Raw genomic sequence first — 16,940 nt, 5'->3', positions numbered from 1 at the left:
AGAGCAATAATGAAGGAATAGATGGGCTGAATGTCAATTAGTTATCAACACAGCAAACAACTAATATTTTAATATTTAATATTTACAAAAGGGGGGCTCAAGCCCCTGCCCCTTTTGTCTCAAAATGTATTGTGCCCCTCTCTGATAATTGTAAATAATAATCATTATTATTATAAATAGTATAATAAATAACAATATACTTATACACCATTGCCACTATAATAATAAAAAAAAAAAAAAAAAAAAATTATATATATATAACGTTAATCTAATACGGAAAAGTTACATTTATCCTACCATGCTACTGTAAAAGTTGCGTTAGCATGCAAGTTATAATAACTATAATAAAAGTATAACTCGATTTCAGCCGCATTCTGAGTCTGACAATGTCATTCGTTTTTATCCAAGGCCATGGCAAGTGTTATCAGCTTGGGGAAATACATCTAGTGAAATGAAATCTTAAGTCCATGTCCAACTCTAAATTGTAAAGAATTTATATCTTTGATTTCATAGTAGCACTTTACAATAAGGCTCATTTGTTTATTATCCATGTATTAACTAACATGAACTAACCATGAGCAACACATTTGTTACTGTATTTGTTAATCTTAGTTAATAATAATACAACTGTTAATTGTTTGTTCATGTTGTCAAAGACAGTGCATTAACTAATGTTAACAAATACAACTTTTGATTTTAATAATGTTTTAGTAAATGCTGGAATTAATATTAACTAAGATGAATACATGCCGTAGAAGTGCAGTTCATTATTAGTTCATGTTAAGACATTTAATGAAACCTTACTGATTTCATGAACACTTTCATGCATATAATACATAGCCTACATAAAATGTACAACATCAACAAAACTAAACATGAATTCCTCATAATTACCTTATTGATTATCACTGTTTTGTTTGGTAAAGTAAATAATATTTAGTAATATAATCATAATTTCCTTATTTTCATTTGATGTGTTATGCATTCTAACTGTATCAACGTCTTTTCATAGAATGCCAAGGAAAGAAAGGATAAAAAAAAACAAAAAAACAAGGAACTCCTCTCTTTTTCTCCTTCTGCCCCTGAGGAGGTCTGTGCACCACTGATGCAGTGTGTGTGAATATAAGTCAGCCAAGCGGGGTTTTACCTCACACTTGGTCTAGCAGAAAGGTACATAATCTCATTTAAATATTGAGTTCACTGCATTCGTAAAACTCCAGCATTCAACACTGTTAAAGAAAAAAGAGGACCAAATATTGTCATATTTAAGTAAATAAATCTTATTTATTTTATTTATTTGTCAGTTATTTTATGTTGCCTTTATTATGCAACCCTGTTTCCATTCTGGTGTAGATTTTAAAATATTATAGTGTGTAAGTATTATAAATTCGGTCCATTTAATTTTGCTGTAGTCTAGACGTTTATAGCAAGAAAGTAACATAAATCAAACAAATCATGTCCCGAATTTGGTAACAGGGTTGCAAACATTTCAACATTTAATTTCATCTCTTTTCACTGAAATACTAAAGGCTTGATTATTGAAGAGTTCGAGTGATGATGACGGGCGCGCGCTCACAGGATCCGGTTCGGTCCTGATTCGGGTTCGGAACCGGATCGATGATGACGGCTCGGTCATTCAGAGCAACTACTGTAGCTCGAGCTGCTGAAACACCCACGAGAAAGTTCTGCTTCACCTCGTTATTCGCATGCCTGCCGTTAAGACGAATGCCTTCACACAAATACACGAGTTTAGAAATTAAATCGACGCGTGAGACGAGCTGAAGTAAAGCCCGCGTCAGGTGCCGATGCCACGGTGAATAACCACGAACTCGTCGCGCCTGTGATCGATCAGAACCGCACGTGCTTTACTCTCATCATCATCATCATCATCATCATCATAAACACGGAGAATGTGAGTGAAAGAGCGCGTTTACCTGAGAGATGCTGAGAGCCCGACCGTCCGGCGTCTTCAGACAGTCAAACACATGACATCACCCCCGCGAGCGTCTGACCCGCGTGAGGAGCGAGCGAGCGTCGCGTCGCGTCAGGACTGTCCTGGGCTCTTCCTCTCAGCCAATCAGACGCGCAGCATCAGCATCAGTCGCGCGCTCCTCCTACTGATGCTACAGGGCACGCGGGGCTAGTTGTCACAGGCGTCGAGTCTCAGCTACTGTAAGACTGTGAGAACAAGTAAAACCTTACATTCATACATTTCCGATAAACCTACCGTCATTATGTGAGTGGCTGGTTACGATATCCACTAACCAAACCTTATTTTGTAAGTCTGTTTTACAAATGATATTGTGCTGAAAAGTCATTAAATAGCCTGTCATACTAGTATTAGTAGCCTAATACTATTTCGTATTAGTTTTTTTTTTTAATATGGAGATCGAGCTGTAGCCTACATGTTATACTAGTAACATGTAAACTTAGTTTAGACATGTTTAAATGTGTGTGTGTGTGTGTGTGTATATATATATATATATATATATATATATATATATATATATATATATATATGTGTGTGTATGTGTGTGTGTGTGTGTGTGTCTGTGTAAAAAAAAAAAGCACTTCAAAATCTAATTCTTACATGCAAAACAAGATAAATAAATGGTATAGTACATTATCTTAATAAAATGTGCAGAATTTAAGGAGGTTTTGGAAACCCCTAAACAGTAAAAACAAAAACCGAAAGTACTAATGAAATGAAGAGACGTTCATGTTAAATTGGTGAATTTTGTACAAGGACTCTAAATGAGATCGTGCTGTTCCAAACCAACTCATGTACTGGGCTTTTTCTGGATTTTAATCAAACGCAACAATAAAGGTTTAATAATACAAGTATTTTATTTCTAGCAGCAGTGATGCGCCACATGTTGCAGTGGCACACACACGGACAGACGCGCACACACACACACACACACTCATTTGAGCAGACTCCTGTAGGCCAGTGAAGACAGATGTGGGCAGCAGTGGTCCGGCATCTGTTGACAGAACAACCAATGACTTTCAAAGAAGATGATGAGCATTATAGGACTTATATACAATTAGAAATAATACTGCATTCATGGTTGCTAGTGTTTGTTAGGGTGCGTCCTATAGCTGGAGGTTTGTGTGACAAATCAATCCTGAAAACAGGGTTCGTACAGATACTGTAAAATGAAATTCCAGGACTTTAAGCACTGCTTTTTGGTTTTCAAGGACTACAATTAGAGATCCCCTTATCAAACAACATAGTTATTATCTTTTAAATTCAAAAAAGGTAAATAGATAAACAAAAAGAAACTAATAAAACAAAGGTACAAATAAAGTGCAACACAAGAAATGACTGTGGCAACTTTGAATGAAAGCTGTTTCATATACCGTTGGGTTTCAGTCAGGCCCTTCAGTAAACGTTGAGTTCGTTTTGATGCGCTTGACAGCTGAGAAAGATTGCTCACTGGTGGACACTGGTATGGTCACGATCAAGCATGTGAGGGCATGAAGCTTTGACATGCTGACTGCAAGCCCTGTGCTCCTCAGAAATGTCAGTAGGTCACTTGGACTCTTTCCCTGAAATTTGTTCATGCTGTCCATCACTTTGAGCTCAGCTCTGAGTCTGCCCAGGTCAAACTGTGCGCCGTAGCTCTCATCCAGGCTCCTGAGCTCTGCTTCGGGAAATGTCTGCTTGAACTTTGCAAACAGCTGTGCATCCAGCAATGCAACAAACAGTAGTCGCTTGTGGTCGCTATTCCGAAGAGCACATCAGCGCAGTCAAAAATGTTGATGAAAGCAAAAAGAAAAAAAAACAGAAGTCAAAGCTTTTCAATTGTGACAAGTGTCCTGATGCACAATGTATCGTTTCATGGTCAAAATTCGTGAAAAGCTTGACCAGCTCAGCTCTTTTGTCATGGACCGTGCCCACCAGCCTGGAGTTAAAGTCCCATCTCACCTGAGAGACCCGCGGCAGCCGCCTCTCGCAAAATTCATCGTGAGATTCAAAATTCAATTCATTCAATTCACAACTTGTGCGCTTGGGAGAACATGTAAAAAATGCAGACAATCCTCCCAGATTCACAAAAAAAATCTTGCAATCCTTAATTTTTGATGCTCCCTGAGACATCACAAGATTTAATGTGTGTGCATAACAGTGGACAAAAAGAGCCCGTGGACAAAAAGAGCCCGAGGAACGTCTTATTTTACGCGCGCATGTACCCCATGAAGTCCGAATACCATTACAGCGGCTCTGTCAAAACACTGTGCCACTAACTTTGTTTTGCAATCGTAGCTGCCCAACACTTCAAGTACTGAAGCTGCTAGATCATTTGCTCGTTTTTTTCCCCTGTGACATCCTCAAACTTTAAAAATCTTTCTTTTACTCCGATGTCAGTAACATACTGGAGTACAAATGACAGCTGTGCAGTGTTGCTGCAATCGGTGGCCTCATCCACTATAACTGCGACAAGACTTGGTGTTGTTAATCTCTTTTTTGATGGAATCATTTAGCAACTCAACAACAGCATTTATGAGATCGCTCTGAATTTTCCCCTATGTTCCCATTAAAACGGTGGCCATGGCAAGGTGGTGTCACAAGTCAGCATCGTATTCTGATAGCAGAGACAGTAACTCCGAGTAATTACCTCGATTCAGGGACTCATTCCCCTCGTCATGTCCCCTGAAAGACAATTCTTGCTGTCCCAAAAAGATGAGACAGTATGTCTCGGTTTTTCTTCACTCTCTCATTGTGCAGGCTTGTCTCTTGTCTCCGCTGGTCATCCAGCTGCAAATCCACCCTGGACTCACCAAAGGTCTTCAAATGTACCACCGCTGTGAGGTGACGCTCGGATGCCTGGTGTTTGACAGCTGCCTTGAAGCTATTAAGGCTGTTAAAACCCATGCTGTTCCATGTTCCCTCACTGGTATTAAAAAGCAAACACGGCCAGCAAAATAGCTTGTTCCGCTCAGTGCTAGCTGTTAGCCAGTCATAACGGTCGTAGTTACCCTCAGTGAAGTGCCGCACAAAACCTTTCCCGGCCTTGGTCAGCCCATCCAGCTCAGGTGTAGATCTTCCTTTTGAAATTCTCTTTCTTCTCTCCAAACGAATGCCTTGAAAAAGACACACGAAGGAGATCGAAAACGGGATCGGTAAGAGGTGTGAAGGCAGCGGCTCAGTTCACTGACATCGCTCACAACCCGCCAAAATTTCTAACGGTTGATGACATCAGCGGGGGCTAGCGCCGACTCATTGCTGAGCCCCTGGGGCGTTCTGTCACTGCGCATCAAAACTTGATTGGCTAATGATACACGTCAGTCAAAGTTATGATCAAATGGAAAATGGCAGCTTCAACGGAAGGCTAGCTATCAGTGATGCGCGGGTTGATCCAAAATGAGCGGGTGCCTGCGGTCACGAGTCATCCAAAAATATTTTTTAATGATATTCGGGTCGCGGTCGGTCGGGTCGTTTGAAATAAAGAGGCCAATAAAACCTTTGTAATTTATATAGTACTAGACACAATTTTCTATGAACTACATAGGCCTACACTTTTATGAAGCACGAGCTCAGTCTGCAGGTAGAGATGGAGGCAAGTGAAAAGGTGAAGACTGGGGAGTGGAAGCTCTGCAAATACACAAATGTTGTGCTTAGGCGATATAGCCTAAGCCTACTAATACAAGTGGGAAATCCTTATTTACCTTTTGAATGTTGAGCGTTATTAACTTTTGAATAAATCTTGACGCGAGACAAAATGCCCGATTTCCCAACACGTTGAACTGAGCAATGCCATAGTACCATTTTAATAGGCTACTTTTAAACGCTTATAGCTCAGTAATGTCAGTTTTATGTATTTTCTGAGAGGGGCAGGATTTTTGTTGGGAAAGTCGGGGGAGAGACGCACACTTCGATTAGACTGGATAAACACATGCAGCATCTTAATTGTTACGAAAATGAAATGAAATAAATGAATAAATTAAGCCTTTATTACATAACACTATAACACTAGGCTATATCATACAGCACCCCTAGTTCCTACGTCTATGGCCCAATGACGCTACGATGAGCATTTACTACTTTTAAAAAATGCAGGTCAGGAAGCGGGTCGGGTACAATATTTTCTTTTCTTTTTTTTGCGGTCCGAGTTGCGGGCGGGTTACTTGAAAACTTCGGTCGGGTGCGGGTTGTTTATACATTGACCCGCGAATCACTGCTAGCTATACTACTAGTGCTGGTCCACAGATTTTTAATGCGTTTAGATGACATATGGAAAATCCAGCTCAGCCTCACAAGAAATAACCATATTCTTTCTGGAAATATAATCGTAAAAATTTAAATATATATTTTAGATTTTGACAGGGCCAGCAGAGAAGGCATTGACAGCCCACCTCTGCATATACTTGGATATTTAAATGAGTATATATTAAATATTTATATTTGCCATGCAAAATGGCTCTATATCTTTATCAGACGGATTGCAACGTTGATTTTGTGTGCAAAGATTGTTTTATCGATAAAATTACACACTAATTTCACATATATTGTTGTTGCATACTTTTTTAATATAACTCTGATTGTATTCGTCTGAAAGAAGTATGTCATATACACCTAGGATGCCTTGAGGGTGAGTAAATCATGGGCTAATTTTCATTCTTTTGGGTGAACTATCCCTTTAATAATCCCAATCCAGCCAGTACGGTTAGGCCCACCTGGGGGGCCTGTGGTTCTTAAGACAAGACTCGGCTGGACACTTCAAGGCCCAACCAAGTGCTTACCACAGCAGAATGGAACCCAAACATGTTTGTTCACCACAACACTCTCCCCATCAGCTGAGCTGCATCACAATGTGGAAAAGCTTTGGCAGCTCGACATCTTGCATACAAGAGTGAAAAGCTGGTGACAAGGTCTCGACAGGATCAGACTGCAATGGAACTCTTGCAGACGAAGACAGTTCGAGTGAACATAAATGGAGTTCAGCGATATGCCACACCTTTACTAAGGGTGCAGTCCATGCCAACTTTGTCTGCCTCACCAACTTCAGTCCTTGCTAATCTGTGGAGTACAGAGAAGCACCTCCTCCGGGATCCAGACCATGCTTGAACAGGCTGGATACACCACAAAAGTGAGTCAAGAAATGTGGGAGTCATCTAGAGAGTCATGGTCCATCCCACATCATATGGTGACTCACAATGAGAAACAGAATTGTGTTCAACTGTTCCTTTACCCATCAAGCAAACAATTGTAATGAATTGATCCTGCCTGGCCCCAATTTAAGCTCTTCTCTGCTAGGCGTACTGCTGTGATTCAGAGAACATTCCACAGCTGTCAGCAGTGACATTAAAGGTATGTTTCATCAGGCGAGGCTACTCCCGAGGACAGACCACTCTTATGGTTTCTGTCGCGTGATATGCAGAGAGACAACCCTCCTAGTGTATACGAATGGCAAGTCCAGCCATTTGGGACAACTTGCTCCCCATGCTGTGCAACATATGCACTTTAGAGGCATGTCACTGATTACAGTCAAGAAGGAGATGATGTGCGGGATGCTTTTGAAAGACACTTTTATGTGGACAATTGGCTCCAGAGCTTCTCTTCCCCTAAATCAGCTAAAGCAGCAGTCAACAAGGTGAGAGATCTACTGGCTAGTGGAGGCTTTAAATTAAGGCAATGGGCAAGTAACATCTTAGATTTCATAAGGCACCTTCCCCAAGAAATACAGTCCCAAGATAGTGACCATTAGCTTAACCAAAGTCAAATGGACCCGCAGGTACCTGCTCTGGGACTATGCTGGAGGTGTAGGTCAGATCCCCCTGACATACAAATCCCATCTGCAAGAAGCAAGCCCTACAACAATGAGAAATATCTACAGTGTGCTGGCCAGCCAGTATGCCCCATTTGGGTTCATCCCCCCTTTCACAACAAGGGCCAAGATTCTTGTTCAACTGTTGTGGAATAATAAGAGGGAATGGGATGATCCACTTCTCCCTGGTGTTATTCTTGAAGCTTGGAAAAGCAAACTCCAACACTCAGTTTGCCTCGCTATTATATAAGCCTCAAACTAGACCACCCCAGCTGCAACAATGAAGTCCACATCTTCTGTGATGCTTCAGAGCGGGCCTACAGGTGTGTTGTATATCTGCGTGCTGAGGATCCACGCGGCCAAGTTGAGGTGGCATTCATTACTGCCCGATCGCAAGTAGCTCCCAAGAAACAACTTTCAATGCCCAGGCTGGAGCTGTGTGATGCCCTCTCTGGTGCTCAACTTGCCCGAGTGTTCCAGAGGGAACTAACAGTGAACATGGCCTAGATTATCCTGAGGACAGACTAAACGTCTGTTCTTAACTGGCTCCAGTCTGATCCCGACCGCTTCAAGGTATTTGTAGGGACACGAGTTGCTGAGATCCAGGAGCTGACTAATGCCAGAAACTGGCGTTATGTTGACTCCTTGAACAACCCAGCTGATGACATCCCAAGGGGAAAGACCCTACTGGAGCATTTCACAGATATAGTGAAGGCAACCGTCACAAGGCAACCGTGTCTGATTCACAAAGTCCTACGGCTGAAACTTATCAGAAAGCAGAATTGGAGGTCCTATGAGCTGCTCAACGAGAGAGTTTTCCAGTCTTACTGTTTGTAAATCAGTATCATCATCAAGCCGTTTAACAATGTGTAGCGAATACGACTCTGGGTAAATGTGAATTAGCTCAAGAATATGGGGAATTCTGGGAATTTTAATATTTATGACTCATGGTCATAATTCATAAGTCGCATGTACATTTATTTTATCAATTTTCGAGATTACCTTGTTCTGTAACTGGTCTGACCAACATTTAATTCGTCCGGTGAATGAATGTAAGATCATTACAGTTAAGAAGGGGTATTCACAAACTCCAAGAAAGTTTTATGTTCTGGCCACGGACATCAAACTTTGAGTTTATTTATTAAAACTACTCAAGTAGTCTATCTATCGAGCTTTGTAGCTTATAATTGGATCTTTTAAGTTTCATTGACTTATAAGGTGGATTTTAAAACACAGAGACAGTGAAAAATATTCCATGGATTTTAATAAATGTAAGGCTAGAGATTATATGAGCTACAAATATAAACGTACGTAAAAATGCAAACAATAAACAAACAAACACTTAACCTAACCAAAACATAAAACATAACATGATCAGAATGAAATGAAAGAAAGAAAGAAAGAAATAGAGAGAAGGGAAAAGCTAGTAATTGTTACATACAGAAACCTAAAAGCCGGACCCCAGGAAATCAGTTTTAGAGGGATCAAAAGATACTTGCAAGTCTGTTCTCTGTTCGGGTGAGGCTGAGACAGGAAGGAAGCGCGGACGGTGTCCTGTTTCTGCTGCGTCTTCCGGTGTCGCGCGAAGCTTGAAAGGCTCACTGAATGTAACGTTTACCGGAAAATAAGATTCATCTCCCGTGACGGAAGAGGCAAAATATAACTTAGTTGCAAAGAACGGCAGCTTCTACATGACGCGAGGGCATGCGTCCCCGAGGCCGAGGCAAGGCCTGGGTCCAGCGGGTTCCGTTGGGAGGAGGAGCGCTGCGCGTGGAGAAGAGGAGGAGGTCAGAGCGATCGATGAGAGAAGAGAGGGAGGAAACTGAAGGTTTGGACTTTTATCAGTGTCCCAGGTACCGCCCCCTTCTTCGTGGAGGACGAATCAGCTGTCGAGATTTTTTCTAGCGGGAAGATCCTTTGTTCGTTTGGAACGATCTCCTGGCTCGAGTTACAGTGACGATTGACTTAAGCCTTTCAGTTCCAGAAATATGAAATGTGTAAACAATGTATATTACTGCATTCTGCTATTGGAATTTGGCTCTGTTATATTGAGAGAATTCCATAGACATCAGACACATCACATGAAGGTTGTAGAAATGCGAAGTTACAGGAGATATGCAGAATTATACACATTTAAAGTTTTGATTACCACATGACAAAATCGTAGACACCCCAATATGACATGGTCATAACAAAAGGCACCTCAGAAATATATATCCCCATTTTGGTAATGTCCTATGTGGGTAAGTCAATGGGAAATCTGTGTGTGTGTGTGGTGCGTTTGGGACGTGACTCGCTGGAATGTCTGTTTTCCTGGGTCGTAAAGTTTTATGGTCTGAGGCAGGGTTACAACAAGACACGACTGAGGAATTCCCTTCATGAACATTTAGGATTCAAACCTATACTCTAGCAAACCACCCCTCTATTATAACACACATGCATAATGGAATTGTACATATATTTAAAATAAATATTGCTTATCCTGCGTTACACACACAAGTTGGTCTCTTGGTGTGTGTGTGTGTGTGTTCTGGGATGTCTCCTGCTGTGAGGTTGGGGGAAACCCAGCCAAACTGGCGCTGGCAAATTGGTCCTTGTGGGGTAATTATTAACCCATAAGGACAAAGACGATGTGTTTTGGCGTCACGATTCCTTAATTTGAAAAGCAGATGCCATTGTCGCTACAAATGCTGGCACCTGAACTTGACAAAGAAGTGCACATCATTCGTGTTGGTGGCAGACTATGTAGATGTTACCAGAAATAGTTCATCCGATTGTTCTGGATCCAAAGCACTCAGTGACTAGAACGCTCATTCAGCATGTTGACAATAACTTAAAACACCCTGGTTCTGAATGACTTCTGGGGAATTACGGCACAAGTACTGGATACTTTGGGCTCGTGAAGCTGTTCGGAAAGAGCAACGTGCCTGTCTGGAGTGCCAGAGATGGAGAACCCACCCAGTCCTTCCTCGGATGGCAGATCTAACTCCTGCCCGCCTCTGTTTGCAGTGCCCTGCATTCTTCTCTACTGACATAGACTGCTTTGGCATTTTCTTAGTTAAAAAAGGTTGCCGCAACAAAAAGAGATGGGGATCCTATTTAAATGTTTAACTACTAGAGCAGTCCACTTTGTAGTCTTGACCAGTCTAGACACCGACTCCTTTCTAATGGCATTGAGGAGGTTCATTTCTTGCAGAGTCAAGCCTGCTGAATTCCAAGCCCCTAGGTTATGTCTCCTCTGATGTGGTTGACCCAGACCCAATTACCCCAAATCTCCTTTTGATGGGGTGGCTAGATCCTTCATTGCCACAAACCATTCACCATGACTCCAATCTACTCGGTTGGTGGTGATGGAGGGCCTGTCAAGTCCTTGCTGACATATTCTAGTCCGATTCCCTAAAAAACTACTTGCCTGCATTGCAAATCAGGGAGAAATGGCAAACAGACACAGATCCCCTGCAACCAAACACAGTGGTACTCATAGTGGACCTCAACTGCCCAGAGCACTAAGGCCAATGGGACAGATTAGCACTGTGTTCGCAGGAGCTAATGGGCGAATATGTACTGCAGAAGTTAAGGTGAATGACCAGACCTGTGTCGGACCTGTCAGCCGTCTGATCCGCCTACCCACTATGTCGGATGATGGGGAAAAGAATCCCCAATAACTGCAAATTTGGGGGCGGCTGTTGAAAAGTAAAGTGCAAGCCAGTCCAGCAGAGGGCGCTAAAATACTGTATTATCATGACTGCCTAAAAAAAAACTATTGCCCTCTTATGCGCAAGTCTTTTCATTTGTAGTTATGCAACAGGCAGAAGGAAACCAGAACTTTAAGTGTTGTTTGCAAAATCAATCTTGCTTTGGTGGATTTGTGTGTGCAGAATTATTGTGAGTACTATCATATTTACGCACTATATTTATATGTTTGTAAGGATAAACGACCGTTTACTGTTTGCCGTTGAAGGACTGAAGGACTCAGCACTTTTTGTTTACCGTCTGTTTGCCACGCATACAGTTAATGCTTACATTTAGGTTTTGCATTGCAATTGTTGTTAAGTAATGGCAACTTGATTGTTTGCTCTGTAATGAAAAATTATTTACCTTTATTATTATTATTATTATGGTTTATATTGAATTTTTGATTCATATAATGTGTGCTACAGCTCATTCTTAGTCATATCGTTTCCATATATTTTCTTTAAGAGCATATTATTGTCTTTTTGAATACTTCTACATTATAAGACAATCTAATAACTATTTACTGTATTGTTATTTATGAATAATGTTTGTTGTGACTGTACTAATAAAATATATTATTTATTATTATTTCCTTATGTAGAACCACATCTCTATCCACCTGTAACTTTACGGAAGTTAGTTAGAATTAAAGAGAACCTTTATGGAGAACAAAGACTCGTGCATTCCAACAGAGATCATCACTCCAAACTAGCAACACAATCTTTCTCCTTCATTACAAATTGTCTTTCAAGCACTTTTAATATATTTTTTTTCCAGGACTTAAAATAAAAAACGTCAAATTCAATTCAAGCATTTTAAGCACCTTGTACGAACCCTGTGAAAAGCGTTTATGCAGAAGCATCAGATATTTCAGTGTGTGAGTGTGTGAGTGTGTGTTTTCTATGTTACCTGCATGCCCAGATGTGTGAGTGTGTGTGTTTTCTATGTTACCTGCATGCCCAGATGTGTGAGTGTGTGTTCTCTTACGAGAGGTCTCTCGTACTGCGTAAGATATCTTACGCTCGGGGAAAATCCTTTTTCAGCGAGATATTGAAGGCAAAAATTATCCTTAATTTTTCAATAATGCAAAACGCGTTGCGGCAGCATACAGACATAGGCGAGGCAGCTCGCGCGCCTATTGGCTGTTCTGCGGCAACTGCAGCAGCCTATCGAGCGAGGCCTGGCGTGACGCCAGACCCAATGAGGGTGCTTCGCACCCGCTGCGTCACATCCCGCCGAAACGGGCGTGGTCTAGGCCTATAAATACCGCTCGCAGGCAGCTATTATCTGATTTTTCATCCTTCAAGCGAAGCACACGCATCGCTGGAGCTGGAGAGAAGCCGCGCCGTTGAGAGAGAGCACCTTCAGCGGGACGAGTCACTGAAGTCGCTGGCCGTGCCGCCTTCCTTGCTTTCCTGCTGCGCTTTCCGGCGCCTATATCCTTTTTGATCTCTGTATTGTGTGTGCGTGTTGCTGCCGCGACACACATCCTAAAAGAGCAGCGTCTTTTTAAAGATGCCTTCCTGCGGCTCGTGCAGAGCCACACTCAGCGACGGGGACCGCCATGTGATCTGCGTTTCCTGCCTGGGTGAGGAACATGCAGCTCTCGCGCTCGCTGACGGCGGCTGCCCTCACTGCGAGCTACTGCCCATGGCGACTCTGAGGACTCGCCTGGCCTTCTTCGCCGAGACTGCTCCCCCGCCCGCCACGGTGTCGCGCCGTAAAAAGCGCCGTGCCCAGCGGGTCCCGGAACCTTCCCCCAGCCGCCAAAGCTCGCCGGTTCGCCCGCCTGCTTCACCGGCTTCGTCAGCCTCTCTTCCTGACGGACAGCGGCCGCTGTCTGCCACCGCTTCCGTCGACATCGCTGACGAGGAAGCCCTGCTGGGAGAAGAGGATTCCTGCTCTATCCTGGCGTCAGGCAGTGAGGATTGGGCGAGCTCTGAGGATCTCACGCCCCCTGCCCGCACTTCGTCAGGCAAGAGAGCGTCCATCGAGACGGAGCTCATGCGAGTACTCGCACAGGCCGCGGTGAGCCTCGGCCTCGAGTGGTCTTCGCCTGAGCAGCCCGCTCACAACCGGCTGGATGGCTTTTTTCTGCCTGGGGAGCGCGCTTCGCCTGCGTCCAAACCAGCGCCCTTTCTTCCTGAGTTACACGAAGAAGTCGCTAAGTCCTGGCTATTCAGCTAGAGTGCGTCCATCTGTTTCTCTGGCATTCTCTGCAGTTGACGATGCCAAGAACAGGGGATACCATTCGCTGCCGCCGGTTGAAGAGGCGATAGCGGCCCACTTATGCCCGCCCTCCGCTGGACGGCGCGCTAAGCTGGCCCTACCCTCTAAAGCTTGCCGCACGACGTCAAGCCTGCTCCGCCGCGCTTTCTCCGCCGCCGGGCAAGCTGCGTCTGCGCTGCACACCATGGCCACACTGCAGATCTTCCAGGCCGATCTCCTCCGAAAGCTGGATGAGAAGGGACCTGAAGCGATCTGCGTGCCGGACTTGAGGAGCGCCACGTACCTCGCTCTCTGTGCCACTAAGTCCGCGGCACAGGCCATTGGGCGGAATATGGCCTCTCTCACTGTGACTGAGAGGCACCTCTGGCTGACGCTCTCGGAGATGGCCGAGTCCGAGGGCACCGCGTTCCTCGACGCCCCGCTTTCTCCCGGCGGCCTCTTCAGATCCTACGTGAAGGACTTTGCGGAGAGATTCGCCGAGGTACAGAAAGCGTCACAGGCTATGAAGCACTTCCTCCCGAAGCGCTCCAGCTCTGCAGCAGGCCGTGCAAAACCGTCTGCACAGAGCTCACAGCCCCAGCCACCGCCCACTGCCGCCACTTCGCAGCGCCGCCAGGCCCGAGGCGCGAGACCGCGCTCCCGCTCATCCGGCCGCCGCCCCACAATGCGCGGCCCGCGGCCCAGGATTGTGGTGAAGCCCGAGGCCCCGAAGTCGTCCTAGCACGCCTAGGAAAGCGACGGTGTTCGAGTCCCGCTGCGGCCGGACTTCCACCAAAGCTATTCGCTCGTCCAGTTCCAGCAAATGTGACTGGTCCAGTGTTTTCTGCAGCCAACAAGCCGGTTCTGTCGCCCGCTTGCCTGCACACAAAAGCTGTTTTCACGGCTACCCAGATAAATCCCCAAGAGAGTGTATTTTCTGGTGTCCCGGCTACGGCCGATGGTGTTTTATGTGTAGAAAGAATGCCCACTGCCCAGTGCCCATCACTACACACAAGCACAGCCTGTCACACAGGGCTCGCGCACATAAAATCGACTCAGATCGATTGCGCATCAAACGTGGTAAATGTGCCCACTACCCAGTGCCCACATACACTGCGTCATGCATGTCTCACGGTTTCTGTAAAAACGAAACCAAAAGGCATTCGCTTCACTCAAGCGGAAAATGCTTTCGGTGTGATAAATGTGCCCGCTATCCCGCGCCCACATCCACACACAGACATGACAGTTCCTACGGGACTCGCCCAGCCCTCCCCCTCTCGGTTGACCGCCACAGAGGAGTCGAGCGTGGGCAATCTGCCCGCTGTTATCAGCGCGCCCCCTGCCTCAAATGTCATGAGCGCGACGCTTGTGTTACAGCACACCGAAGCCTCTCCATCGCTGAGCGAACGGAGTGCGCTTCGTATTCAACCCCTAGCTATTCATGCAGATGCATGGGCAAAGCTGCCCGTGGTTTCGAAGTGGGTGCTAGACATTATAAAAAGAGGCTATTCGCTGCAGTTTCGCCGACGCCCTCGCCGCTATACGGCGCGTCGAGACCACGGTAAAAACAGAAGTAGCACATTTACTTCGAGCCTAAGTGGCGAAACTATTGAGCAAAGGGGCCATAGAGCCTCTCTCTCAAGTTCAGAGCGAAGGAGGGCTATACAGCAGATACTTCCTGGTACCGAAAAAAGACGGGGGTCTCAGACCCATACTAGATCTAAGGCAACTGAACAGAGTGCTTGTGAAGCGACAGTTCAGGATGCTCACGACCAGAAAAATCATTGCGCAGATTCGCCAAGGAGATTGGTTCGTGTCAATAGATCTGAAAGACGCGTATTTTCAAATACAGATAGCGTCACGTCACAGGCGATTTTTGAGATTCGCCTTCGAGGGCCAGGCATATCAGTGCACAGTCCTGCCATTCGGTTTATCCCTGGCACCCCGTACATTTACGAAGTGCATGGATGCGGCGCTCGCACCCCTCAGAATGAGGGGCGTGCGAGTACTGAACTATTTGGACGATTGGCTGATTCTAGCGCAATCTCGCTCAGTGCTCATAGAGCACACGACCATTTTACTCGATCACCTCGAGAATTTGGGTCTCAGAGTCAATTGGGCGAAGAGCTCTCTGTTCCCCAGTCAGACGATATCTTTCCTGGGCACAGAGTTGGACTCGCTGTCCATGATAGCGCGACTATCACCACAGCGCGCGGTAGACATTCAGCGCGCAGCGAACTCTTTCCGCTGCAGCGCATCTGTCCCGCTCAAGAAATTTCAGAAGATGCTGGGTCTCATGGCCTCAGCATCATCAGTGCTCCAGCTGGGCCTGCTCCGCATGCGCCCACTGCAGTTCTGGCTGAAAGCGCGTGTCCCACGCCGAGCGTGGACTTCCAGTTTGCTTCGTCTCAAGGTCAATCAGAAGTGCGTTGCAGCTCTGAAACCTTGGAAAGCGGACGACTGGTACCGATCAGGTGTAAGCCTGGGGACTTCCTCGAGTGTGAAGGTGGTGTCTACGGACGCATCCACCTCGGGATGGGGAGCGCTGCTCGAGGGCAGACCGTTCTTCGGCCAGTGGTCAGAACGGGAGAAGCTCCTGCACATAAACTGCCTCGAAATGCTGGCAGTAGACAACGCACTGACGCGTTTTTGTCCCCAAATAAAAGGACGCCACGTCCTGGTCCGCTCGGACAACATGTCTGTGGTGTCCTACATAAATCACCAGGGCGGCCTCAGGTCGCACAGATGTGTGTGTGTGTGTGTGTGTGTGTGTGTGTGTGTGTGTGTGTGTGTGTGTGTTTTCTCTGTTACCTGCAGGCCCAGATGTGTGTGTGTGTGTGTTTTCTGTTACCTGCACGCCCAGATGTGTGAGTGTGTTTTCTGTTACCTGCAGGCCCAGACGTGTGAGTGTGTGAGTGTGTGTGTGTGTGTGTGTGTGTGTGTGTGTGTTTTCTCTGTTACCTGCAGGCCCAGATGTGTGTGTGTGTGTGTGTGTTTTCTGTTACCTGCACGCCCAGATGTGTGTGTGTTTTCTGTTACCTGCACGCCCAGATGTGTGTGTGTGTGTGTGTGTGTGTTTTCTGTTACCTGCACGCCCAGATGTGTGAGTGTGTTTTCTGTTACCTGCACGCCCAGATGTGTGTTTTCTGTTACCTGCACGCCCAGATGTGTGAGTGTGTTTTCTCTGTTACCTGCAGGCCCAGATGTGTGTGTGTTTTCTGTTACCTG

General features: G+C 45.3%; 3 protein-coding genes across 3 annotated transcripts in view; 1 reads left to right on the top strand and 2 right to left on the bottom strand.

Moving 5' to 3' along the window:
• schip1 (schwannomin interacting protein 1) overlaps positions 1-2,004 on the bottom strand; it is a 245,212-nt gene extending 243,208 nt beyond the window's left edge. The window contains exon 1 of the mRNA XM_079885695.1: positions 1,935-2,004. The gene's annotated coding sequence lies outside the window, so the exon portion shown is untranslated. The remainder of the gene's footprint in view (positions 1-1,934) is intronic.
• Positions 2,005-2,831: 827 nt separating this feature from the next.
• Positions 2,832-16,940, bottom strand: part of mfsd1 (major facilitator superfamily domain containing 1) — a 54,701-nt gene continuing 40,592 nt past the window's right edge. Inside the window, exon 17 of the mRNA XM_079885657.1 lies at positions 2,832-2,984. Coding sequence (XP_079741783.1) covers positions 2,925-2,984 — 60 coding nt within the window. The 3' untranslated portion in view covers positions 2,832-2,924. The remainder of the gene's footprint in view (positions 2,985-16,940) is intronic.
• Positions 13,278-16,940, top strand: part of LOC307166918 (uncharacterized protein) — a 30,142-nt gene continuing 26,479 nt past the window's right edge. The window contains exon 1 of the mRNA XM_079885687.1: positions 13,278-14,225. Coding sequence (XP_079741813.1) covers positions 13,588-14,225 — 638 coding nt within the window. The 5' untranslated portion in view covers positions 13,278-13,587. The remainder of the gene's footprint in view (positions 14,226-16,940) is intronic.

The sequence above is a fragment of the Squalius cephalus genome (assembly GCF_949319135.1).
Source record: "Squalius cephalus genome assembly, chromosome: 11".
Taxonomy (NCBI): Eukaryota; Metazoa; Chordata; class Actinopteri; order Cypriniformes; family Leuciscidae; genus Squalius; species Squalius cephalus.
This window is presented reverse-complemented; position numbering and strand designations above follow the sequence as displayed.